At 48.2% G+C, this 26343-nt stretch overlaps 1 protein-coding gene and 2 long non-coding RNA genes across 10 annotated transcripts in view; 2 read left to right on the forward strand and 1 right to left on the reverse strand.

The window, feature by feature from the left end:
* Positions 1 to 13042, reverse strand: part of LOC149127817 (centromere protein U-like) — a 46068-nt gene extending 33026 nt beyond the window's left edge. For 4 of the 8 annotated variants that reach the window (XM_089325745.1, XM_089325746.1, XM_089325744.1 and 1 more), the window contains exons 1-3: positions 12773 to 13042; positions 9878 to 9926; positions 8610 to 8721 (exon numbers count right to left, since the gene is read on the reverse strand). In XM_089325745.1, the coding sequence (XP_089181871.1) occupies positions 8610 to 8721; positions 9878 to 9926; positions 12773 to 13029 (418 nt within the window). In that variant the 5' untranslated portion in view covers positions 13030 to 13042. Of the gene's footprint in view, positions 1 to 8609; positions 8722 to 9877; positions 9927 to 11793; positions 12597 to 12772 lie in introns of those variants that run through there. The other 4 variants (XM_089325748.1, XM_089325747.1, XM_089325750.1 and 1 more) reach the window with 3 other exon arrangements.
* A 46-nt stretch (positions 13043 to 13088) lies between these two features.
* LOC149127818 (uncharacterized) lies at positions 13089 to 15979 on the forward strand. The gene is made up of 3 exons (XR_016229058.1): positions 13089 to 13227; positions 15419 to 15504; positions 15608 to 15979. It is a non-coding gene; the product is annotated as an uncharacterized LOC149127818 (long non-coding RNA).
* A 3611-nt stretch (positions 15980 to 19590) lies between these two features.
* Positions 19591 to 24772, forward strand: LOC127487453 (uncharacterized). Its single transcript, XR_011386012.2, has 4 exons — positions 19591 to 19725; positions 20340 to 20517; positions 23282 to 23327; positions 24547 to 24772. It is a non-coding gene; the product is annotated as an uncharacterized LOC127487453 (long non-coding RNA).
* Positions 24773 to 26343: the final 1571 nt, after the last annotated feature.

Below are 26343 nucleotides of genomic sequence, written 5' to 3' on the forward strand. Positions count from 1 at the left end.
ACAGATGAGGGTGAGAAGGGCAGCGGCAGTGAAGACGCATGCTCGGGCAGCGAGAGTGAACAGGAGAGGGGTGACAGGGACGAGGCGAGTGACAAGAGTGGCAGTGGCGAGCAGGAGAGCCCAGGCCTCCTGGGACAAGCAGATGATCTGGCTGCGATGCCGATCTAGAGGACGATGCCAACTCTGACGAGCACGATGAGCCTGTGGTGCAGTGACAGTGACTCGGACAGCAGCAGAGACGCAGGTGCTTAGCGGAGTCACAGGCAGAGCGCCAGTCCCCGCCCCCGTGGCAGGGAGTACTTGGCCCAGGGGGACAGCAGTGAGCCTGCAGCCTCTGACTCCAAGGAAGCTGACAGTGCCTGAGCCCCAGGGCTGGCACAGGCACCGTTACTGATCAGCTGCACAAGAGTGAAACTAGCAATGGACTCTACTCTCTTCACCAGGAAAGGAGTTATTTACCCTGCTGCTGTGAATAACAACAAAACAACAGACAGATCCCAAATCTCCAAGTGGAACCATTCCAACTGAATGTTTACAACGTAATAAAACCCAATTGAAAAACAGGCAGAGTTTGAATAGACAGTTCTTCAAAAAGGATGTTCAACTGACCAATAGGAACATTAAGAAGATGCCTAATAACTACTAGTCATTTAGGAAATGCAAATGAAAACCACATTAAGCTATTATGTTGTATCTCTTAGTATAAAAAACAAAGTAAGTGTAGGTGAGGATGAGCAGCAGTTGGGACCCTGTGCACTGCTGGTGGGAATTTGAAATGCTGCAGTCACTGCACAAGACAGCACAGCATGTTCTGAATACAAACACAGCACTCCTGTATGAACCAGCCACTCCACTTCTGGCTATGTTCCTAAAGAAGTGAAAGCAGGTTCCAGAAGAGAGAAATTGCGCAACCTTGTAAATTACAGCATTATTCACAACAGTCAACAGGTGGAAGCAAACCAACATCCATCAACAGACGAATGGATAAATGTGGTACATACATAGGATGGAATATTATTCAGCTATAAAAAGGAAATGCTGACATATGTTACAGGAGGGATGAACCGTAAAGACATTACATTAAATAAACTGGCTACAAAAGGGCAAATATTCTATGATACCTCTTATAACAGGTGTTAAAGCAGTCCAATTCATAGAGAAAGAAAGTAGAATGGGAGTTAAAAAGGCCTGGACAAAGGGAAAATGGGGAATTGTTCAATTGGTACAGGGTTTCAGTTAGGATAGATGAGAAAATTCTGGAGATGGATTGTCATACAGTTATACAACATAAATGCTGATAGTGTTTTCAAGAGGGCAGAATAGGAAGGCAGCTTACTGCTCTAGTCTAGATGAAGATGGTTAAGAAAAATAAAGGTGAGAGGCTGCAACCTCAGGGCACAGTTAGGGAGAAAAAGGCAGAAGAAACCATTAGAGGGACACTGTGCATCTACGTGGAGGGTGTGGATGCACACAACTCAGGACCCCAGCGACCAAGAGCCTCAGCACCAGCTTTGGAGTGAGGAGACACTGGCAAGAAGGCTGTGGGAAGAGTCTGGTATGAGTCTGGCTTGGAGCCTGGAGGGGGGACAGTGAACCTGCCAACCTAGAGGGGAAAAAAAAGAGGGTTTCTGTTTCTCCCTGACCAGTCGGCACCAGTGTCCTGTCCTGCAACGAGCTGAGAGGGCAGGCAGCATTTTGGACACACATAACAGCTGCGCCCGCTGGTGTCCATGTGCCCAGCAACCAGCCAAGAGGAAACGCCCGAGTCTGGGTGGGATAACTGACAGGGGGCTGGGTGCCCGTGACTTGGGAGCCTCGTGTGCTATGACTGTGAAAACACTGGCTGCATCGGAGGGCGCAGGGTGTGGCTGGGTCTCTGGGCAGTCACTGTGGCGGCTCCACATGCTGGAGGTCCCTGATTCCCTGGTGAGGGTCACTGCTACAGGATCCATGTCCACCCCGAGGACTGCAGGGATACTTTGAGTTGTTCTCGTGGCAGCATGGATGAGAACTGTACCCACTGGGGCTATTGCCCAGGCGCTGGTCTCCTTTGAGAGGAAGGGAGCATGAGAATATACCAACATAGCTGAACAAACTTCCCCTCTGATAAAAAAAAAAAAAATTTACCACACCTAACTTGGGTGTCACCTTGGACACATCCCTCACCCCAGAGCACTGAACAGACTTCCCTGACCACACCAAGCACACGCTCGGGTTATTACTGAAACAGCAGAGGCAAAGTTCAAAGATAAAAGCCATCACAGGGCCAAAAGAAACAAACAAACAAAAAAACCCAACAACTATCACCACAAATACCTAATAATAAATGCAGAAATTCAAGAAACAAGGATAAGGACAACATGACAGCCCCAAAAGAACACAACACTTCAATACCAGAATGTGAAGATGAAGAGACTGACAAAACACCAGAAATGGAATTAAACTAATCACAGGATTACCTAGAAGTAATCAGAAGCAAATTCATTAACTAAAGAAACCTGTACATGGCATGAATGAAACTTTTTCCCATGAAACTGAGATTTTACAGAGAAGTGAAAAGGAATTATTGGTAATGAAGGATTCAGTAGAACCAATAAAAGTACTGTGGATAGCCATAAGAACAGACTTGGTAAGGCAGAAGAGAGAATATCCAAGTTAGAAAACAAATCTTTGGAAATTTTATGGACAAAAAAAAAGGGGGGGGGAGAAATTGGAAAACTGAAAAACACCATTGGAATTTATGGGATACTAACAAATGACCCAACATACAGGTCTTAGGAGTTCCTGAAAGGGTGGAAAGACGGAATGGATTTGCAGGCCATTTTAGTGAAATAATTACATAAAGAAAGGGATGTCCAAAAAGGAAGCACTTAGAACTCCTAATAGACACGATCAGAAAAGATCTTCGCCACAAAACGTTGTAGTCAAACTCTCCACAGTAAAGCATAAAAGATTCTAAAATGTGCATGAGAGAAATGCCAGGTTATTTTCAGAGGATCTCCAATTAGACTCACAGCTGAATTCTCTTCAGAAATGAGATATATTCCAAGTCTTAAGAGAAAAAAACTGTCAACCTGGAATACTGGACTCTGCAAAGCTCTCATTTACAAATGAAGGTGAAATAAAGACCTTCCACAACAGAGATTGAGTTTGTCAGTACTCGTCCAGCCTTACAAAAGGTACTTAAGGATGCACTACACACAGAAACATGGTCATCACTATGAAAGAAGATGAGGGCGGACAATCTCCCAGTAAAAGTACAAAGGAAATCCAAAGTAAACAATAGGAATGTTTATGGGGAAATGGCAGGGCCAAGTCATTACTTATCAATAGTCAACTTGAATGTAAATGGCCTCAACTCTCTAGTAAAAAGGCACAGACTGGCTGAATGGATTAAAAAACAAAACCCATCTATCTGCTGCCTACAAGAAACACATCTCACCAACAAAGACACATGCAGACTGAAAGTCAAAGGATGAAAAAAAGATATTCCATGATATCAGAAACCAAAGAAAGAGCTGGTGTAGCCCAATATCAGACAAAATAGATGTTCACACAAAAACTGTTAAAAGAGACAAAGAAGGCACTATGTAATGATTAAGGGTTCAACTCAACAGGAAGATGAGACTATTATAAATGTTTATGCACCTAATTGCAGGTCACCCATTATTTCAAAGAAATGTTAATGGATCTAGAGAGAGACATAGACTCAAATACTGTAGTAGCGGGGACTTGAATATCCCACTTTCAGGGCAGCCCTGTGGCGCAGTGGGTTAACACCTGGTCTGAAGCGCTGGCATCCCATATGGGCACTAGTTCAAGACCTGGCTGCACCATTTCCAATCCAGCTCTCTGTTATGGCCTGGGAAAGCAGGAGAAGATTGTCCAAGTCTTTGGGCCCCTACTCCCGCGTGGGAGACCTGGAGTTGGCTCCTGGCTCCAGATCAATGCAGCTCCGGCCATTGCGGCCAATTGGGGAGTGGACTATCAGATGGAAGACCCCCCTCTCTCTTTCTTTCTCTCTCTGCCTCTCCTGTCTCTGTGTAACTCTTTTGAATAAATAAAGCTTTTTAAAAAATCCTACTTTCAGCAATGGACAGATCAAGCAAACAGAATATCTGCAAGCAAACAGTAGAGTTAACACTATAGACCAAATGGACCAAACAGATAACTACAGAACTTTTCAATGCAGAATGCACATTCTTCTCACCAGTGCATGGAACCTTCTCTAGGGTAGACCACATGCTAGGCCATAAAGCAAGTCAAAGCAAATAAAAAAATCAAAATCATATCATGCATCTTCTCTGACTACAATGGAATGAAGCTGGAAATCAGCAACTCAGGAATCTCTAGAACATATGCAACACATGGAGACTGAACAATATGCTCCTGAATGAACAGTGGGTCACTGAAGAAATCAGCAAAGAAATTTAAAAATTTCTTGAAACGAATAAAGATGAAAATACAACATAGCAAAACTTATGGGATATGGCAAAAGCAGTGTTAAGAGGAACGTATATAGCAACTGGTACCTATATCAAGAATTAGCTCTTTTATTTGGTATCTTTCTATCAATGCATCTCAATGATGTAGAAAAACAATAACAAACCAAACTCAAAAACAGTACAAGAAAAGAAATAATGAAAATTAGAGAACAAAAAAATTGAAACCCAAAAATTCAAAAGATCAGAGAAAAGAGGAAAAAAAAAAAAAGAGGAGACCTAAATCAATGAAATTGATATGAAAAAGGATATGGAATAGATACCACAGAAATAAAAACAATCATCAGAAACTACTACAAATAGCTGTATGCCAACAAAATGGGAAACCTACAGGAATGGATAGATTCTTGGACACATACAACTTACCTATATTGAGCCATGAAGACACAGAAAACCTAAACAATAACCAAAACAGAAACTGAATTAATAATAACTCTCCCAGCAAAGAAAAGCCCAGAACCCAATGGCATCACTGCTGAATTCTACCAGGCATTTAAAGAAGTACTAACTCCAATTCTTCTGAAGCTATTCAAAAACAATTAAAAGGGACGGAATCCTCCTAAATTCTTTCTATGAAGCCAGCATCACCTTAAATCCTAAACCTGGAAAAGATACAATAGAGAAAGAGAACTACAGGCCCATTTCTCTGATGAATATAGATGCAAAAATCCTCAACAAAATATTATCCAATCAAATCCAACATCAGAAAGATCATTCACTTAGACCAAGTGGGATGGTTCAACATTCACAAATCAATGTGATACAGCACATTAACAAATTGAAGAACCAAAACCATATGATTATCTCAATAGATACAGAGAAAGCATTTGACAAAGTTTAACAACCTTTCATGATGAAAACTCTAAGCAAATTGTATATAGAAGAAATATTCCTCAAGGCAATGTATGAAAATCCCAAGACCAGCTTCATAGTGAATGGGGGAAAGTTGGAAGCATTCCCACAGAGATCCAGGACCAGACAAGGATACCCACCCTCATTATTGCTATTCAATATCGCCCTGGAAGTTTTAGCCACAGTCATTAGGGAAGAAAAAGAAATCAAAGGGATACAAATTGAAAAGGGGGAAGTCAAATTATCCCTGTTTACAGATGACATGATTCTATATATAGGGGATCCAGAAGACTCCACTAAGAAACTACTGGAAATCATAGAAGAGTTTGGTAAAGATCTCTACAATGAAAATTATAAAACATTAAAGAAACAGAAGCCACAAAAAAGAAAAAAAAAAAAAAAAGGAAAAATCTTCCATGTTCATGGATTGGAAGAATCAGTGTCATCAAATTGTCCACACTAGCAAAAGCAGTTTACAGATTCAATGCAACCAACCAACATGCCAAGGACATTCTTCTCAGATACAAAAAAAAAAAAAAAATGCTAAAATTCATATAGAAACACAGGAGACCTCGAATAGCTAACGGAATCCTATACAACTAAAACAAAGCTGGAGGCATCACAATACCAGATTTCAAGACATACTACAGGGCAGTTAGAATCAAAACAAAGTGGTACTGGCCAAAAACAGATGGATAGACTAATGGAACTGAATAGAAATGCCAGAAATCAACCCACACATCCATAACCAACTTATCTTTGACAAAGGAGCTAAAATCAATCCCTGGAGCAAGGACAGTCTCTTCAACAAGTGGTGCTGGGAAAACTGGATCTCCATACGCAGAAGTATGAAGAAGGACTCTTACCTTCACCTTATACAAAGATCTGCTCAAAATGGATTAAAGATCTAAATCTATGATGCAATACCATCAAATTATTAGAGAACATTGGGGAAACCCTGAAAGACACTGGCATAGGCAAAGAGTTCTTAGAAAAAAACCCCAGAGGCACAGGTAAGCAAAGTCAAAATTGACAGTGAGATCACATGAAATTAAGAAGCTTCTGTACTGCAAAAGAAACACTCAAAGTGAAGAGGAACCAACAGAATGGGAGAAATTACTTGCAAACTATGCAACTGATAAAGGATTAATAACAGAATATATAAAGAGATCAAGAAACTCAACAACAATACAAACAACCCAGTTAAGAAACAGGCAAAGGACTCAAACGGGAATTTTTCAAAAAGAGGAAATCCAAACGGCCCACAGACACATGAAAAAATGCTCAGGATCACTAGTCATCAGGGAAATGCAAATCTAAACCACCCCTGTTAGAAGAGCTTTCATACAGAAATCAATAAATGCTGGCAAGGATGTGGGGAAAAGGGTACACTAATCCACTGTTGGTGGGAATGTAAACTTGTACAGCCACTGTGGAAGACAGTATGGAGATACCTCAGAAATCTGAATACAGACCTACCATATGACCCAGCCATCACACTCCTTAGAATTTACCCAAAACCAAATTAGCATATGAGAGAGTTATCTGTACCCTCATGTTTATTGCAGGTCCATTCACAATAGCTAAGATATGGAATCAACTGAAGACTAGATCAAGAAATTATGGGATATGTACACTATGGAATACTACTCAAAAGTAAAAAAAAAAAAATGAAATTCAGACATTTGCCACAAAATGCATGAAACTGGAAAACACCTCACTTAGTGAACTACACCGGTCCCAAATGCACATACCATGTTGTCTCTGATCTGTGATAATTAACAGAGCATCTAAAAGGTAATCTGCAATAGTGAAATTAATACTTTGAGATGAAATGACTTTGAACAGCCCATGTTGACTGTTGAGGAACATTTTTTTTCTTCATACAATTTGTTGAACTCTTTACGTAGTATAAAGTTAACCGTATGTGTTATAAAGTTAACTGCAAATAGATCTTAGTAAAAAATAAGAATGGGACTAGGAGAGGGAAGAGGAAAAGAGCTGGAAGTATGGGTGGGAGGGCAGGTACAATGGGAAGAATCACTACATTCCTAAAATTGTATTTATGAAATGTGTAAGTTTGTATTCCTTAAATCAAAGTTTTATGGGGAAAAAAACTCTAAATAAAAAACAGCAACTAAAAAAACACAACGTGAATGTTACAAAATTACACTTAAAACAGTTAAAATTATAAATTTTATGCTGCATTTTTCCATATATACACATAAAACCACCACATAATTACTAGAATAACTAGGAAAAAATTATATAACAACAACTTTGGAAGAAGATGTGAAGAAATTAGGACCCTCAGAGCTTGCTGTGGAAAAATAAAGTGGTACAGATGCTTTATAAAACAGTGCTTAAGGCCGGTGCCGCAGCTCACTAGGCTAATACTCTGCATGCGGTGCTGGCACCCCGGGTTCTAGTCCCGGTTGGGGTGCCGGATTCTGTCCCGGCTGCTCCTCTTCCAGTGCAGCTCTCTGCTGTGGCCCGGGAAGGCAGTGGAGGATGGCCCAAGTCCTTGGGCCCTGCACCCGCATGGGAGACCAGGAGGAAGACCTGGCTCCTTGCTTCAGATCGGCGTAGCGCACCAGCCATAGCGGCCATTTGAGGGGTAAACCAAAGGAAAGGAAGACCTTTCTCTCTGTCTCAAATACCAAAGTACTCAGCAATTCCACTCTGAGGTACATGCCCGAGAGAACTGAAAACAGATGTCAACACAAAAACTTGCTCATGAATGTTCATACAACAGTCATGCATTATGGTCCCTAAGTGAAGACCATGTAAATTTATGCCAACTTATGAATGGATTACAACATGTGGTACACCCACACAATGGAATACCGAGGAATAAAAATGTTTAGGAACAGCCAGATGCATGCTACCATACGGATGAACCTTGGAAACACCATGCTAAGTGAAAATCAATCACAGGGGGCAGGTGCTATGGTGTAGCACTGGCATCCATATGGGCGCCGGTTCTAGTCCTGGCTGCTCCACTTCTGATCCAGCTCTCTGCTGTGGCCTGGGAAAGCAGAAGACGGCCAAACTCCTCTGCTCCCTGCACCAGTGTGGGAGACCCAGAAGAAGTTCCTGGCTTCAGAATGGCACAGCTCTAACAGTTGCGGACAAATAGGGAGTGAACCAGCGGGCAGAAGACCTCCCTCTCTCTCTCTCTGCCTCTCCTCCTCTCTGTGTAACTCTTTCAAGTAAATAACTAAAAAAAAATAAAAGAAAGATTTAAATACTAACCAAAAGTCTCATAAGGCTCATCGTCTTTCTTACTTTCACTGCCATTGCTTGAGATTTCGGAATTATCAGGAAACTCAAACACATCAGCAGGCTTGTGCTTCTGACCAGCTTTCTGGAAGTGAAGAAAACCAAAGTCATTGAACTGGTGCTAACGCACACCAGCCGCAAGCTGCTGGACTTAGCAAGGACACTCCTGCTCCTGCTGCCGCCTAGAGAAGCTAGCCACTCTGCTGTTCTCCAGGAGACAGAGGCCTCTGGAATTCTAAGGCCGGCCTGGCAAACCTTTTCTACAAAGCACCAGAGAGCATTTCAGGCTTTGCAGGTCACAAGGTTTCCACGGCAGAGGGAAAGCCCGCAGGGACAGCGCAGCCAGGAATGCGCAGGGCCGGCTTCCCACACAATCTACTCACAGATGCAGACCTCTGCATTTCACACCATCTTCATGGCACACAACATATCCTTTTTAGTTTATTTTGGCTATTTAAAAATCATCCTTCGTTCCCAGGCTTGTGTACAAAGAGGTAGTAGGCTGGTTTTGCCCCCCAGGCCATAGCTTGCCTAGATCCCTAAAGAGAACGGTGGGCCGTCTCCCCAGAAACATGCCTGCCACCTGGATGTGCACAGCTCTGGGAGCACAGGGGCTGACAGTCCTGGCTGAAGGAGAGCCTGTGTACAGTTCAATATACGGGTAAGGCTCCGGAGGCTGGGGTTCCGGAGGATGCCAGAGGCTGAACAGAGAACAAACGCACTCGCAACTGCCCGACCACCTGGACTTCATGTGAAATCCCAATGCCACGCAACAGGCCATTGGAAAATAATTTGGAATTAGCTATCAAGAGCATTAAAGAAATGTACCTGCCATTACATACAGGTATTCTAAGACTCTCCTGAAGAAAAATAAAACTGTAACGTAGACAACATGGAACCTCATGAAATCACAAATCACAAGCCATTGTCAGTAACACGGAGAAATGGCTGGGAGGAGTGGCAAAATTCAGAAAGCTGTACAATTTTTACACAGTGCTAATTATCTAAATGAAACAAATCTAGGCTTGGAAAAAAAGAAATGTTTCTAAAATGTTAACAAAGGTTCTTTTCTAACAGTGGAAATAGTGAGAAGAAAAGGAATAAACTTTTTTTTTTTTTTTTTACTACCATGAAACAGAGCTTCTCACGAGAAATACAGAAAACTCTAAGGTCCTCACCAAAGGTTACTTTTATAGTCAACTGTGAGAACAATCACATTAAAAGCTAAAAAGAGAACTTACTTCTTTCATGGGATGTGTTCTTCTTAAAGTGTTCTTTGAATATACTGCACTGAAACAGGAAAAAATAAAAGTTAGGAAATATTTAAAGCAACCAGGGAAAATACCATAACCTGACTCTCTCCAAGTATTGTCTTCCCAAATTACACTGCTCAGTAGCTGTACTAATAGTGCGCATGCAATGGAACGGAAGTTATGATGAAGAAGCAGAACCCAGACCCTGCAAACATACAAGTCAAATTATATCACCAATACATATAAAGTGACCACCTCGGTCCCTCAAGATCATGGAAAACTTCTAATCCTGCTGTCACGCTGGCCCCTGCGCCCGGATCTGTCAGGAAAGACTGACTCTCCGCAGAGCTGAGCCAAGGGGACGGATACCAACATGGATGAGACTCCTCACACCCATTCCATCTGCGCCTGGCCCAGGATCACACAGCTTAACAATCCTATGAAGTAGAGGGGAGCCATGTGACAGCTCTGCACGGGCACAGAGCAACAGGCAGCCAGGCAGGAGAGGAGCCTGCAGGAAAACCCCATCGGTTCAAATCCACAGCCTACCTTCTTCCCACCCCATAACACTCTCCAGTGACCTTGGGCACACCGTAAAACAGATTAAGGTGCGGATCTTCTAGAAGTGAAAAGGAAGCAAATGCAACAACAGTGACTAGACTAACAACTGAAAACAACAGTGGCAAGAAAAATCTATATTAACATCAGCAGTCAGTGAACAAGCACTGAGCACCCTCCACAGCTGAGGCACTGCATGGGGTATTAGAGATACTTTAGTAGAATCCAGTACTAGTTCCTGACTTTAAAATACGCCTTGCAGTTTTCAAAGACTCCTTTGTGGAGGGCAGTATCAGATTAGTGTGTCTGAACCAATATTCTTCAGGTACTTTATTTGACATGATTTCAAACTGTCTCCCCTGTACCCAGGTTCATCAGTTGCCTTCACCGTCTCTTTTGCTTCCTCTGCCTGTGCAAGGTAAGCACTCCTAACTGAAGTACTTCACTGTGGCTTCCCTAAGAGGGCATGCACGTGCACAGTCATAGCGGATTTCCAAAATCTAGATATTTCACATTTGCAAAGTGATTATCCAACCTACAGTCCATGTCCAAATCTCATCGGCTCTCCAACACCCTTTAGGATTTTCACCCTAGCATTTTCTTAAAAGGGAAATTCAAGGGAACAGAAAATATAAGATTGCACTGGATAGGATATTTTCATAAACTTTCCGATTTGTTTCATGTGCACCTGCGTACTAACTGCGATGCAAAACATCATTGTGTGAATCACAGTTAAAAAAAAAAAAAAAAAAAAAAGAAAGCTGGAACTCTGTTTAGAGCAGTGGTCTCACGCCTGGCGCCACCCCCAGTTTCTGGCTCAGTAAGTCAAGGGTTGGGTGGAGAGTTCACACTTCTCAAGTTCCCACGCTTTATCTGAGTCTCCAAACCTAAAATGGTACAAGTATTTGCTCAATGGCAATTTTATGATTCTGGTTATAATTCAGAGGTTCAGGAAAGCTAAATGACTTATCAATGATGGTAACAGGGAAGTTTTAGTTCAATTAAATTTAGACGAGTTTATTTGGGCAAAGCAAAACCAGAAACAATTAGGGAATGGAGCAGCCCCAGAAATATAAGCAAGTTCTGAGAACCACCAGCAACCTGAGCGATCACACATCATTAACTTAATTGGCTGCAGCCTACCCAACCAATTGGTAACACCTTATCCAGTTCATTGCGTACAGCCCAGTTAGTTAACTGCTACAGAGCTTTCCCCCAGCCACCTAAGCCCAGTGACCGGCTTGACGTTCAGTTCAAATCCATGGCCTCCCACAAAAACCCAGCAATGGCCACACAGTCAAGTAACGTCAGCAGGAAGCAGAAACCACATCAGTACGCGTCTTAACCTAAATTATTTCCAGCTGTCTCTTGCGTGTGCTCAAATCAAACAATACGCCTTCAGCTGGAGTCCAGGTGAGGCTTCATTCAAGATGGACGCTTGAGACAACCGTGTTTTCCTGTGCATTTCTGAGGGAAGGGCTCAACAGATGCCCTAAGTCTCCATCTCCAACAGGTTTTTAAAAACCTTTCGGCGCCTGGATGCCCTGTAGACAACGCTAGAGAGCCCGGGCGTCCACTCAGGAATCTGTGAACGACGAATACGACGTACTTTCCAATGCATGCCCCTTTTGAGAAAAGTTGCTCCCCGCCCTGGAACACTCCCGAAGCGGCAGCTCGGTCCCCGGGCAGGGGTGAGGGCCAGCGTTACAGTCTGCGCTTTGGGGTACGAAGGCAGACACGACCCGCAGGGGTGCAGCGCGTCACGTCTGGGGAACAGCAGGCACCAAGCGCCCGCGACCCTCAGCTCCACGAACCCCAAAGTCTCTCCCACCCGCCAGGCAAGGCGTCACGCCCTGACTCCTCCTAGGAAATCCGCACTGAGAGATGCAAACCGAGGCCCTGGGCGATCTGTCACTTCCACAAGGAAGCTCCACTAGCGCAGCCCTAAAGGCTCAAACCGCGTCAGTCCGAGCGGGACCCGCAGCTCTTACCCCGCCCGCCTCCGGGACCGCACCCGGCCCGCCAGAGCCATCGGGCTGCTCCCGGCTCCCGCGGCGCCCACGAAACTCCCGCCAAGCCCCGCGCCATTTAGAACGGCCAATCCGGGCCGAGCACGCGCCCCGCCTCCCCTCGGCCTGGGTCCCCAGGAGGTCTCCGGCTCCCGTCCAGCCTTGGGCGTAAGTGAAAACGTGCTCCGGATCAACAACTGCAACGGAGCTGGAGGCCAGGCCTTCAACCTGCTGCTGAAGGGCTACCAGAACGAATCCCACTTTTCCGGGTTTTCCCTCCCACCCTAGCCCGGGGCCTGTTTCTCAACGCTCAGACCTCGACCCGCTGGGCCCGCCCTCGGGGGCGGGGCTAGTGCTGAGACATGGGCGGGCGCGCAGCAGGAAGGGGCGGATCCCAACCCGAGGCCCCAACTGTAGCTGCAGGGGCCTTGCGCAGTGCGCAGGTGCGTTGAGCTGGGAAAGTGGATTGAGCCAAGAGGTCCCGGGGGCATTAGAAGCAGCTGCATGAGCCCTGTGTGCTCCTGCTTCCCTCCCCAGATCTCTGAAATGGGGTGGGTTCCTATGGGAGCCCATAGTCTGCGATTCTTTTCTTTCTGTTTAAAAAGGCGTTATAATACAAAAAGATGAATTTGCATATAAATAAGATGAATGTAAAAATATAAATCTATGAGAATGTAAATATAAAATGAACTCAAAATGGATCAAAGATCTAAGTGGAAGAGCTCAAACCACAAAACTCTCAGAAAGGAGGCCCGTGCTGTGGCGTAGCAGGTAAGGTCATCCTCTGCAGTGCCGGCATCCCATATGGACGCTGGTTCCTGTCCCGGCTGCTCCACCTCCGAACCAGCCCTCTGCTCTGGCCTGGGAAAGCAGTAGAAGATGGTCTAAGTCCTTGTCTCGGTGCACCCGTGTGGGAGACCCGGAAGAAGTGCCTGACTTGAGATCAGCGCAGCTCAGCCCCTTGCAGCCAATTGGGGAGTAAACCAGCAGATGGAGGATCTCTCTCTCTCTCTCTCTCTCTGCCTCTCCTCTCTGTAACTCTTTCAAATAAATAAATAAATCTTAAAAAAAAAAAAACTCCTTAGAAGGAAAATAGCGCAAAAGCTTTACAAAATTGGATGTAGCAATGATTTTTTTTGACCATGATACCAAAAGCAGTTTGGGATAATGAAAAGATTCTGGAGATGAAAACTGGATGGCTGAGCAGCCACATGACTCTGCTTAGTTGGATAGAACTGTTCAGTTAAAAAACATTTAGCCATGAGCTTTTGGCAAAGGGGTTTAAGATGCCCGCTTAGGAGGCCTGGATCTCATTTTGGTGTGTTTGGGTTCTGTTCCCACCTGGCTGATTCCAGCTTCCTGGTAATGCAGCTCCTAACACGAGCTTCCTTGTTCAAAGAAAACTCATTTATTTGAGAGAGTGAGAGGGACACACACACACACACACACACACACACACAGGTCTTCCATCTGCTGACTCACTCTCTAAATGGCTGCAAAGGCCGGGGCTGTCCCAGGAGAAGCTGGGAGCCCAGAGCTCCTTCTGGGTCTCCCATGGGGACTCAAAACAGCACCCATATGGGATACCAGTGTTGCGAGCAGCGGGTAACTGACAGCACAGTGCCTGCCGTTCCCCAGCTGCCTTGTACTGTGCACTCTGGGAGGCAGTGGTGATGGTTTCAGTACTTTGGTCTCTGCCACCCACAGGGAGACCCAGATTGAATTCCCTGCTCTAGCTTCTTTGCCTGGCTCAGCCCTGGCTGTTGTGGGCATTTGGGGGTGAGCAAGTGAATGAGAGAGCTATCTCTGTCTTTCTCTCCCTCCCTTTCAAATGAACGAAATAAGTAATTTTAAATGGTTAAAATGCTGCATTTTGTATGAATATTTTCACTACAAAATGCAACATGTGACATGCATACACAAGTGTAAAACATATATAATGTAAAGAGTAGGGTGAGCGTGCCTACAACCACCACCGAGTTAGCGTACATAACTGGGATGCTGGTCTATTAGTCCTCTGAAGAACAGACACTCTTAGGAGTTTATGTTGATCACTCCTATGCTGTTCTACCCTGATACAACCCTGGATAATGTACCAATTATCGTATGTTTCTAAATGACTTTTGTAGGTATTTGGGAGTTCTCTTTCTTACTTAGAGCTATGCTTTTTATTTTTTTTTATTTCATTTTATTTTATTTTATTGACAGGCAGAATTAGACAGTGAGAGAGAGAGAGACAAAGGTTTTCCTTCCGTTGGTTCACCCCCCAAATGGCCGCTATGGCCGGCGCACTGAGCCGATCCGAAGCCAGGAGCCAGGTGCTTCCTCCTGGTCTCCCACGCGGGTGCAGGGCCCAAGCACTTGGGCCATCCTCCACTGCACTCCCGGGCCACAGCAGAGAGCTGGACTGGAAGAGGAGCAACCAGGACTAGAACCTGGCGCCCATATGGGATGCTGGTACCGCAAGGCAGAGGATTAACCAAGTGAGCCATGTTGCCAGGCTCCAGAGCTATGATTTTTAGATTTACTCACATTGTATCCACATCCATATGTAGCTGAAGTTCATTAATTTTCATTGCCTTCTAAAATGCATTCAGTAACTATACCACAGTTAATGTTTACTTCTTGTGTACGCATACATCAGTTGATTTCAGTCTTGGTATCATCAACAAGGTAGTCCTGAACATTCTTGTGCATGTGTACATGCATGTCTTTTTGAAGAAGCCTGGATCTTCTTCTGGGTCTCCCCAGTGGGTGCACTTGAGCCGTCTTCCACTGCATTCTCAGGAACATTAGCAGAGAGCTGGGTAGGAAGTGGAGCAGCCAGGTCTGGAACTGGCACCCAAATGAGATGTTAACATCACAGGAGGGGTCTTTACCAGCTACACCATACTGCTGCCCCTCCCCCCATTGCATTTTGATTTTCCTGTCCCTTAAGGTGTCATCTCTTCATCGTTTACAGCTCATTCCCATTTCCTCTTCCATGATGCGCTTGTGCAGGCTCCTGGGCAGCAGCCATGAAAGGGTAATGACCCTTAGGGACTGCAGGTAATTTCCCCACCAACAGGAAGAAACAGGGTTCTTGGAGGGGACTGGGTTGGAAGCTCCAAATTCCAGGCAAGGGGGGATAATGAAACTTCTGTGCTTGCAGGCCTGAGAAATGAAACTTCCCAGCTATGAAGACAGGAAGAGTTTCAGCATGCTGGATGGAAATAAGACAAGCTCCCCCCAAGCAGGTTGAGAGAATGAAAAGGAGTTCGTGGGCTTGTCACCGGAAAGCCCTGGGCAGGCTAGGGCATCAAGCTCAGCTTCCCCCCAGGGTCCGGGAGGCATCAGCACTTCGGATAAGTTTTCTTCTTCTCCTGGTTCATCAACTCTTCATCAGACCCCGACCCCCGTGTGCCTGTGCCACTATGGAAGCTGTGACTCTCCCTCCCTCCTCCCCTGGCCCAGGCTCAGGGATCCGTCACTCTATGCTCTACTTCTATGATGTCAGCCCTTCTGTGATCCCCACACAGGGGAGATGGCCCAGCGTTTGTCTTTCTGTGAGAGCCACCCACCCGTCACCTCCATCACCTCCCCAGGGTGCACACAGGGACCAAACATCACACGGGACCAAAGCCATGCACACATGGTGAATTTTATTCATGAGAAGCATGTGCAAATGCTCAAGAAAAGAAAAGTTCAGTCAGCTCAGCGGATAGCTCCTGGAGACGGGGGCGGGGCGAGGCTACTTGGGGACAACTCTGCAGCAGCTGCCAGGGCTGCTCCCTCGGGACGGCAGGATGCAGCACGCCCTCAGCAGGAACCGGAGGATCCTCCTGCCGACCCCGCGACGGCCCTGCCTCTTGCCCTGGGCGCTGGCCTTGGTGTCTGTGGTGTCAGCATCCTTGGGCTCACGGGATGCGGCGGCGGCGGCTTCTGGCTCTGCAAGGTCCACGTGGCTCCCGGCACTGGGGCTGGAGGGCGACGCTTCGGAGGCTGGCTCAGGGGCGGCGCTGGGAGCAGGGCTCCACTCTTGCTGTGGCTGGCCTGGTAGGAGAGAGTCAAGTGTGGGGTCACCTCGGGGGCCTTGGGCTCAGCTCCTGGAGGCCCCGAAGTGGCAGGGGATGTGGGGAGAGGGCAAGACTCACTGGAGGCCTGGGAGGAGTTGGGGTTGGCACTAGGAGCAGGGCTCCTCTCCTGCTGTGGCTGGCCTGGTGGAGAGAGTCAAGAGTGGGGTCACCTCGGGGGCCTTGGGCTCAGCTCCTGGAGGCCCCGAAGTGGCAGGGGGGAGGGCAAGACTCACTGGAGGCCTGGGAGGAGTTGGGGGCGGCGCTGGGAGCAGGGCTCCTCTCCTGCTGTGGCTGGCCTGGTGGAGAGAGTCAAGAGTGGGGTCACCTCGGGGACCTTGGGCTCAGCTCCTGGAGGCCCCGAAGTGGCAGGGGGGACGGCAAGACTCACTGGAGGCCTGGGAGGAGTCGGGGGCGGCGCTGGGAGCAGGGCTCCTCTCCTGCTGTGGCTGGCCTGGTAGGAGAGAGTCAAGAGTGGGGTCACCTCGGGGGCCTTGGGCTCAGCTCCTGGAGGCCCCGAGGCAGGGGGGAGGGCAAGACTCACTAGAGGCCTCGGAGGAGTCGCTTCGTGCGGAGGAAATTTCCACGGACATGCTGTCACAGGACACCGACACCAGAGACAAATGGTCCTTCTCTCTGGTGAGGCGCTCCCCGCCCTGTGAGGACTTGGGCAGGGATGCAGGGCCCTGGGGCTGAGGGCCTGGCGTCCCCTCAGTCCCCGTGCCTGGCAGCAGGCCGAGGCCCGCCAGGTACTCCTTGGCCTCTGAGTCCCGGGGAACGCCCAGGGGCTGCAGCAGGGTGACAGCGGCCTCCTTCTCCTCCTGGGTAGCTTCTTGGCCGGGATCCAACCACCAGTGGGTTGTGGCGTCCTCCGCACTGGGCCTCCCCGAGGCGTCGACAGTGAGCAGCCAAGCCAGCAGCTCCCGCAGGGCCGGGCTGACGGCACGCGGCAGCACATAGCAGGCACACAGCACCGTGTCCTGCAGCTCCTCCGTGTCCTTGCCGCGGAAGGGCAGCGTGGCCGCCAGCATGGCAAACAGCACCACCCCCAGGCTCCACACATCAGCCTTAAAAGCGTCATAGGCCTCCCCGAGGAAAACCTCCGGTGCGCAGTACTCGGGGGTCCCCCAGAAGCCCCTTACCAGCGTGCCCTGCTCCAGCCGCAGGCTCAGGCCGAAGTCCGCCAGCTTGATGGTCATGTGCTCGTCCAGCAGCAGGTTGCCCAGCTTGAGGTCCCGGTGCACCACGCGCTGGGCATGGCAGTAGCTCACGGCGGCCAGCGCCTGGCCGAACAGGATCCTGGCCTCGGCCTCAGCCAGGCCGCCCTGCTCAAACACGTAGCTCTGGAGCGAGCCCTTGGTCGCCAGCTCCATGACCAGGAACAGGTGCGTCCTCGTGTGCCGCTCCTCCAGCAGCCGCACGATGTTGTCATGCCGCAGGCTCCTCAGGATGGCTGCCTCCCCCTGCGCGGACAGCGGGCTGCTGGGAGAGCAGTCTCGCAGGAGGATCTTCACTGCCACGTACTTGCCCGACGCCAGGTGCCGGGCCAGCTTCACCAGGCCAAAGCCGCCCCGGCCGATCACGTCCACAAAGCGGAACCCGTCCAGAGCAGGATGGAAGTCCAAGGGGTCTTCCATGATGCCGGTCACCTAACTACGCTCTCTCGACTCCCTAAATCACTCGACACACACTAGCTAATCACCGATCCTCACTGCACTGCCTACAACACAAAGGGACCACAGGGGACTGACTACCCAGCTGACTAAGACACAGCACCAGCTACTCTCACTACTCTAGTGGCGAAGCCGCAAGCCTATCTCAATAAAGCAGAAAAAAACAAAGAGGAAAAGCCACTAAATCCTCGAACGCTGATACTTCTGAGTGTGCTAGCTGACTAGAGTGGGGGAAGCAAAAATAAAGAAAACTGCAAAAAAAGACCAAATGGGCAAAACAACAACGAGGAGGAAAACAACAAACTAAACAAAATGGAAAAAAGCAAAAACCAAATAGACCCAGAAACAAACAACCAAGAAAAAGCACAAGCAACACCAACGAGCGCAAAGGCTGGTTAGATGGGTCCTAGTTACACAGATCACAAAAGAGTGCTCTCTGGGTAAGGCGGACAAAAATCTAGGCCCCCGCAGCGGCTATATATACTTTTTGGGGGTTCACCTCCCATAATGGCGCCTTGTGAGAGCAGAGCAAGAAATGGACCAATCACAGCCCAGCCAGGGACTGTGTAATAATATGACTTTCATAACAGTGGTGCCTTATGAAGTCAGAGCAAGAAATTGACCAATGGGAGCTGTGGTTCATCCACAGTGGTTTTCTCGAGAATCTTCCAATTAAATTAAAACGATACCCAAAGAGTTTTTGGCCTAGGTTGGTGATAGGGCTTGATACTTAATTTTTGAGAAACTCCAACCTATAGATTGCTTGGGTGGCCTTCACATTACTAGTTTAAATATGATGATATGTTGCATCTTTTGAAGACCTCCTAGTGTCTCCACTTAGTATAGCCCCTCCTTTGTCTTTACTCTCTGAGTGATGGGTCTCAGAATGATGGAACAACATCTCTGGCTTCAGTAAACTCAACAAGTGTTCTGCTGCCCAAGACACCTCCAGGTACACTGTTCGCACCTCCAGAGCTGAGAGGAAGGTGGCTTTGTCACCCTTTCCCCCTAAGTCATCGTCAGATTTCTTGGCAGAAACCCTGGAAGCCCAGAAGGTAGTAGGGTCTGTGCAGTCCAAACATGGAAGGCCCAATCAGAGGCAGCCGAGAAAGCTACATCCTCTGAGACTGTCCTCCACCCGGTAGGGAGGAATCGAGGCACTGCCAGGCACTTGGGGTTTTTGGGCTCCTGTAACAACAACCAAAACTCCTGGCTTCTGGCTTCAGCCTGGCCAAGCCCTGGAGGTCATTTATGGGCTGTATCAGAGGATGGAAGAGCTCCCTAGCTCCCTCTACCTAGCTCCTCTCTCTGTCTCTCTCTCTCTCACTAGCACTCTCTCTTTCCCCTCTTCACTCTCACACACATAGAATGCATCTTAGGAAAAAAGGAGAAACTCCCTGCTTCAACTCCTCAGGACCTGCACAGCCCAGAACTAGGACGAGACGATGGCCGCATCACAGCCTCAGATCTGTCTCCTTGGGACAGCTTCGTGCTGAGCCCTCAGGACCAGTGTTTCTCCCAAGGAAGTGACAAACTCATCTCAGGTAGGAAGTGAGCCCGGTAACCCCTGCCCCCACATAGCAAGTGGATCTGTGTCTCCTGCAGTTCTTGAGGAGCCCCCAGGGCCCAGCACAGCCATGGGCCCCAGGAACACATGATGGTCCCTCTGCACCGACTGCCCACGCCCTCTTGGGAGAGGAACCCCTCCCTGGGGAGATGACCCCCTCCTCCAGGATGTCCAGGGACACTGCACAATGCAATTTCTCCATGATTTCCTGCAGTGCTGGTCACCTCCTCAGGGCTGAGAGGAAAGAACCAGCACCCCAGGAATTCTCACTACAGTTTTGCTACAAAAGTCAAAAAAATTAAATTATGAAGACGTTGGGGACTGTTTTCCATTAAGCACAGGTAAAAACTCATCTTTGTAATAAGGTTGGAGTTTTTGAAGGCAGATCAAATAAAGATGAAACTCAGGATACTACCAAAACATCACCAGATATAGAATTCAAAATTTATTTAGGTGCAAAAACTTTTGAAAACCTTTGCATAGTTTGTCCTTAACATACTTTTCCCGTGAATGTTTTGTATCCCCTCTCCTATGCATGAATTTCAAAAACTGTAACAAATAAGCTCATCCTTTATTTCCATTTTCCATGAGGTTTTCCAAGTCCCTTCAAGTAACCCAGTTTGAGGAAAAACAGAGTTCCCATCCGGACTGCAAAGCAGCGTCGGCAAGGACAAGAGACACACCACAGCTCTCCTTCTCATCACTCCTCCCCAGTGCTGGTGGGAGCCTTGCAGACCCATGTGGTTTTAGAAAATTCATCTCCCCCAAGGTAAGTGATGGCCCTTAGGACTCTGTGTCCCCCAGCTCTGCTCATCAGTAGCCTGAACATGCTGCGGAAAGTCCTATCTTGTCCACGCTGGACTAAAATGAGGAGGCGGAATCTCTGTGGGCACTGCCCCAAGAATTCAATGCGGTGTAAATCCCAAAGGAAACTGCTAAGAAAATGTCTTATTAGACTGTTTTTATATTTAAAACTATTTATTTGAAAGGTGGAGTTACAGATACAGGGAGACAATAAACACGGGTGGAGACACACAGAGAGAGAGAGAGAGAGAGGAAAGAGGGGGAGAGAGAGAACTTTCATTCACTGGTTCACCTGCCCCCCCCACAAATGGCTACCATGGCTTAGACTAGGCCAGTCTGAAGACAGGCACCCAAACTCCATCCAGGTCTCCCCTCAGTTGGCAATGCCCCAGGTAGTTGGCCATCTTCCTCTGCCTTCCCAGGCACGTTAGCGGGGAGCTGGATCAGAAGCAGAGCAGCCGGGACTCAAACCAGCCTCCTGATATGGGTTGCCAGTGTCACAGGTGGCAGCTTTACCTGCTATGCCACAGCACTGGCGCCTCAGTTCTGAAGAGCCAAGGCGCCTCCATTTTAAAAAGCAGCCTCCATTTTCTGGAGCAGGCCCAAGTTCCTGTAAAAGCAAATATTCAACAGTTACCAAATAAGGAAATGCCCTGGGCCCAAGCCAATCAGGATCAGCCTCGTCCAACCAAGAGCTACCAGGAATGGCACCGTTCAATCTACTGTAGCCCTGTACCCCAAACCCTTGCTGATGTAACCCTGCAGCTTTGTCCTTTAAAAACGCTCCCGAACAAAGCTCAGGGCCTTCCTCTGACCTCCGCTGCATCGGTTGGTTAGATGAGGTCCCTGCCGCAGCTTATACTTCCAGAATAAACCTTGCTTTTGCATTTCGGTGAGATCAAGTCTCTGGTGATTTCTGGGGATTCAGCAATCTGGGCATAACAGTTTCTTTTAAGATTTATTTATTTGAGAGATCCGTGGACAGAGAGGGATTGATCTTCCATCCTCTGGTTCACTTCGTACATGGCTGCAACAGCTAGGGAGGGTCAGTTTAAAGCCAGGAGCCTACGGGGCTGGCACTATGGTGTAATGGGTTCAGCCAGCGGTGCAGTACTGGCATCCCATATGGGTGCTGGCTTCAGTCTTGGCTGCTCCACTTCCAATCCAGCTCCCTGCTAATGTGCCTGGGAAAGCTGCGAAAGATGACCCAGATGCTTAGGCTGCTTCTCCCACAGTGTAGACCCAGAAAGCTCCTGGTTCCTGCTTCCACCTGGCACTTCCCTTGCCATTGTGGCTATTTGAGAAGTGAACCAGCAGATGTAAGACCTCTCTCTTTGTATCTCTGTCTCTCTCTCTCTCCCTCTCTCTCCCTCTCCCCTTCTACCTTGTGTGTGTGTGTGTGTGTGTGTGTGTGTGTGCGCATGTGGTGTCTGTTTGTCTGTATTCCTCCCTCTCTTTCTGTAACTCTGACTTTCAAAGAAATAAATGTTTTTGGTCGGCGCCGTGGCTCACTAAGCTAATCCTCCGCCTAGCGGCGCTGGCACATCAGGTTCTAGTCCTGGTATGGGCACTGGATTCTGTCCCTGTTGCCCCACTTCCAGGCCAGCTCTCTGCTGTGGCCAGGGAGTGCAGTGGAGGATGGCCCAAGTCCTTGGGCCCTGCACCCTGGGAGACCAGGATAAGTACCTGGCTCCTGCCATTGGATCAGCGCAGGGTGCCAGCTGCAGCGCGCTGGCCACAGCGGCCATTGGAGGGTGAACCAATGGCAAAGGAAGACCTTTCTCTCTGTCTCTCTCACTGTCCACTCTGCCTGTCAAAAAATAAAATAAAAAAATAAAAAAATAAAAAAATAAATCTTTTTAAAAAGCCTAGAACTCCACCCAGGTCTACCACGGGGGTGGCAGGTGCCCAGGTACTTGGACCATATGCCGCTGGTTTCTCAGGTGTGTTAGTATGGAGCTGCCTTGGAGCCAGGGCTTGAACAGGCACTTCAACTATGGGATGCTGGCATCATAAGCAGTGTCTTAGCCCGCTGTGCCATACACCAGTCCCCAAGAACCAAGGTTTCTTTCTCCCTCCAAATCTGATATCAGTGAAGTAAAGGAGTTTTGCTTGTCCTAAGGGAGCTGTCACAGACTTTTGTCAAACTTGGTTCACTGGGTGTGGTGATAAATAATCTGCATGTGTTTTGATGTGTTTTATCAAGCTGATGAGAGCCCTTGTACTCAGCTAAAGTCTGCTGGGGACCATGTGCTAATGGGGTGGACATGCAGAACCAGTGACAGCCAGGTTACTCATCAACAGAGAAAGTGTCTACACAATGTCTCTTTAGTGGGGCAACGACACCCGAAACATCACCCTCACCCGTGGCCAGGAAGGGCAGGGGACACAGGCACAGCCCCCTGGGTGGCCACCCCTGGTCACAGTGCCTGAGCTGGATGAGCTCATAATGCAGGTAGCGTCCATGCCAGGGCTCTGCTGCGCAGGAGACAGAGGTACCAGGAAGAGAGTTCTCCATCCGGAGGGCTTCCAGTGGGTGCTGTGAATGCCAGGATGGTGGGAGCCCTCTCTCCTGGGAAGGGAGCCTGTGTCCAAGATGAAGTCCAAGGGACAGAGAGGTGAGAGAAGGGGCTGGGGGCAGGGCAGACAGAATAAATGAATGAACGGGCTGATCCTGTCCTGGAGATCCGGATCCCAGTTCTAATGCAGGTTTACCATGGCACCCTCAGATCCCACGAGATCCCTCAGTGTCTGCGGATCTTTTGCAGTCCACAAGTAAGTAACTTGTCTTTCTTTTGTTCTCATTCTGTTGTCTTACTGTTCCTTACACTGGCTGATTGAGAGCATTCTGGGTAATGTAAGTTAGCTGTTGTGTGTGCACTCTGTGAGCTGACATAAAATGTGCCTCTGGAACTGACCTAAAGCTGCCTCTGCAGACTGCTCCCTGGACCCCCTGGCCTGTGGGCTGGCTGCCCCACCCCTCAGACACCTGGGGCTGCCTCTAACCTTGGGCTATGTGGGTTCTGTTCCCAGCCCTTGGGACACAGCCCCGCATGCTCATGTGCCATCATGTGTCCCCGCAGCACACACCTGCATGCCAGGAACTATTTACCTGCTTCTCCACTAGGACTGTGTGAGTGCATGGGGACACGGGGGTTCCCCAAAAGTCTGTGCATGGTGGAGTTAAGCTTGGGTGGATCACTCTCCAAGTATCTGCAATAGCCAGGGCAGGCCCAGGCTCAGGAGCTCAGAACTCCATCCAAATCTCCCATGTGGGTTCTGGGACACAGTCACTTGAGCCATTACCTGCTGCCTCCCAAGCTGCACATTCCAGGAAGCTAGAATCAGGAGCAGAGCTACAATGTGAATCCCAACACCCAGATGTGGGTTCAGGGTATCCTAAGTGGCTTCTTAACCACCACACCAGATGCTTACCCCCTCAAGTGATTTTTAATCAGTAAAGAAAATGGAATCACGGAGGCCAGCACTGTGGTGTAGCAGGTAAATTTGCCGTCTGCAGCCCCGGCATCCTATATGGATTCTGGTTCAAGTCCCAGCTGTCCTACTTCCAATCCAATTCCCTGCTAATGAGCCTGAAGATGGACCAAGTACTTGGGCCCCTGCACCCTCATGGGAGACCCAGAAAAAGCTCCTGATTCTTGGCTTCAGGACAGCCCAGCTCTGCCCATTGCAGCCATCTGGGGAATAAACCCACAGATGGAAAATCTCTCTCTTTCTTTCTCTATGTCTCTCTGTCTCTTTCTCTCTCTTTCTCCCCCGCCCAACTCTGCCTTTCAAATAAATAAATAAACATTTTAAAAATAAGTAAATTCTAAAAGAGAGACACTTAGGCACAGAGTGCAGGTTTCTGTGAAAACATGAATGGGAATAAAATTATAAAATCTTAATCAGAAAAACATTGGGAGAAGCAGAAAGAGAATGTATGTTCTGCTTTAAAGCCTGTTACAGACCTAAAGTCATGCATTTTTCGCAGTCACAGATATTGTGGTTTTCCAGTCCTGAAACATCGATACGGTCTGATAGAGTCAGAGGCACGGTGCTTGGCGGGTAGCGAGGAAGACTTTGGTGACGTAAGCAGAACGTGGTCCACGCCTCCGTCTCCGAGGGGAAAGGCAGGCGCAGCATCAGACACGGGTGGCAGTGAGTCCCAGCGGGACAGACAGTCTTGGGTGGAAATAAAGAGTTACTAGATACTGTAACACGCTGTGTTGAACTTCTCTCTCTTGCTATCTCTGTACCTAGGCGTTGGACTTTATACTTTTTTCCTAAAAACGCAGCCAGCTCTAGCTGAGAGCCGTGTCCCTGTGTCTGTGCCCCAGTTTGCCAGTCAGCACCCATCGAAACACCAGACTCAGGCCCACAAACTGTGTCCATGGAATTTATTATTTTGAAACAACTCTAGAGCAGACAACAGTGTCCAGCTAATACAGGTGTGAGAGGAAAGTCAGCTGCCTTAGGCTCCCTTATGCATGGCTGTGTTAAAAACGGCATCGGCATTTAATGGAAGGGAATGGCCGTGGCCTAAGGTGTAAGCCAGAGACTTAATTACGGGAGACATAGGCTCTCCATGACTGACTTCCTGTCTCTCCTTGGAGGTCCTGTCTCACTGAAAGCTCTGTGCTTTGCTTATCCCGTTCCCTAAAGGCATGAGGCTCATTTCTACCTCTCAGAAGTTAAACACAGCACTTCCTTTCCTTTTCTGGGTCATGTCTAGGTAGCCTGCAAAACTCAGCCAGCACTCACAACCTGTGGGAGGCCTCCCATGAACCAGCGTTTCCCTCCACTGCAAGGTCACACAGTGCTGCCCAAGTCACACACAGTGGTACCCAGGTCACAAAGAGTGCTTCCCAGGTCAGACACAGTGCTGCCCATGTCACACACAGTGTTGCTCAGTTCACACACAGTGCTGCCAAGGTCACACACAGTGCTTCCCAAGTCACGCAGAGTGCTGCCAGGTCAACACAGTGCTGCCCAGGTCATGAGAGTGCCCTGGGAGGAGGGGATCTGCAAAGCTCATCCTAGGACAACAGAAAAGTGGGGGCAGGAAGCTAGCCATGGAGAAGAGCAGACAGGGGAAGCCACAGCCAGGGCAGGATCCAGCCCATGGGGAACTCCCCAGGGGGAATGCCAAGTCACAGGCTACGGAAGCCATGGCCAATCTTTCCATCGCCAGACGGTGCCTGTGATGGGGTGTTCTCACTCCGCCACAAGCTCACCAGCCTCGTGGTGTCAGCGTGTCTTGAGGTTGGGGGTAGCAAAGAAGGCAGGCTGGACTTCAGGGTCAGGTGAGGCAGGGGTGCTGGAAGTGGCTGGAAACACAGGAGTGGAGGCAGTGGGTCAGAAGCCCAGCAGATCCTTGGAGCGATGCCTGTAAGGCCCTGAGGAACCCCAGAGATCCTGGGGAACAGGTGACTTCAGAACCCGGGAGGACACCTGGGGACGAGTCCTTCAGTTATGTCATCATTCTCATGATTAAGGGGGCACCTACTGCTTTTATGCTACAAACCACAGAAGGAGAGTGCTCCATGACTCTTGGGTGCTTGGGAAAAAGTGAGTGAGTGGGCACAGACGGTTCCCTGGGGAGTGCATTGATGCATACGAGTCGGCTCCAAAAAGTGAGAAGAAAACTGAATTAAAGGATGAGGTTATTTTGGTGCAAGAAAATTGAAATTCTTTTTTTTTCATAAAACATATTTTTCATGAAGTTTTTAAACAAGGTCGCCACATTTCAGGGCAGTATGGTGGTAGACATAAAGACCCTTTGTATATT

The sequence above is a fragment of the Oryctolagus cuniculus genome, chromosome 2 (genome assembly GCF_051225735.1).
Source record: "Oryctolagus cuniculus isolate XC-2025 breed Fujian yellow rabbit chromosome 2, ASM5122573v1, whole genome shotgun sequence".
NCBI classification, from domain to species: domain Eukaryota; kingdom Metazoa; phylum Chordata; class Mammalia; order Lagomorpha; family Leporidae; genus Oryctolagus; species Oryctolagus cuniculus.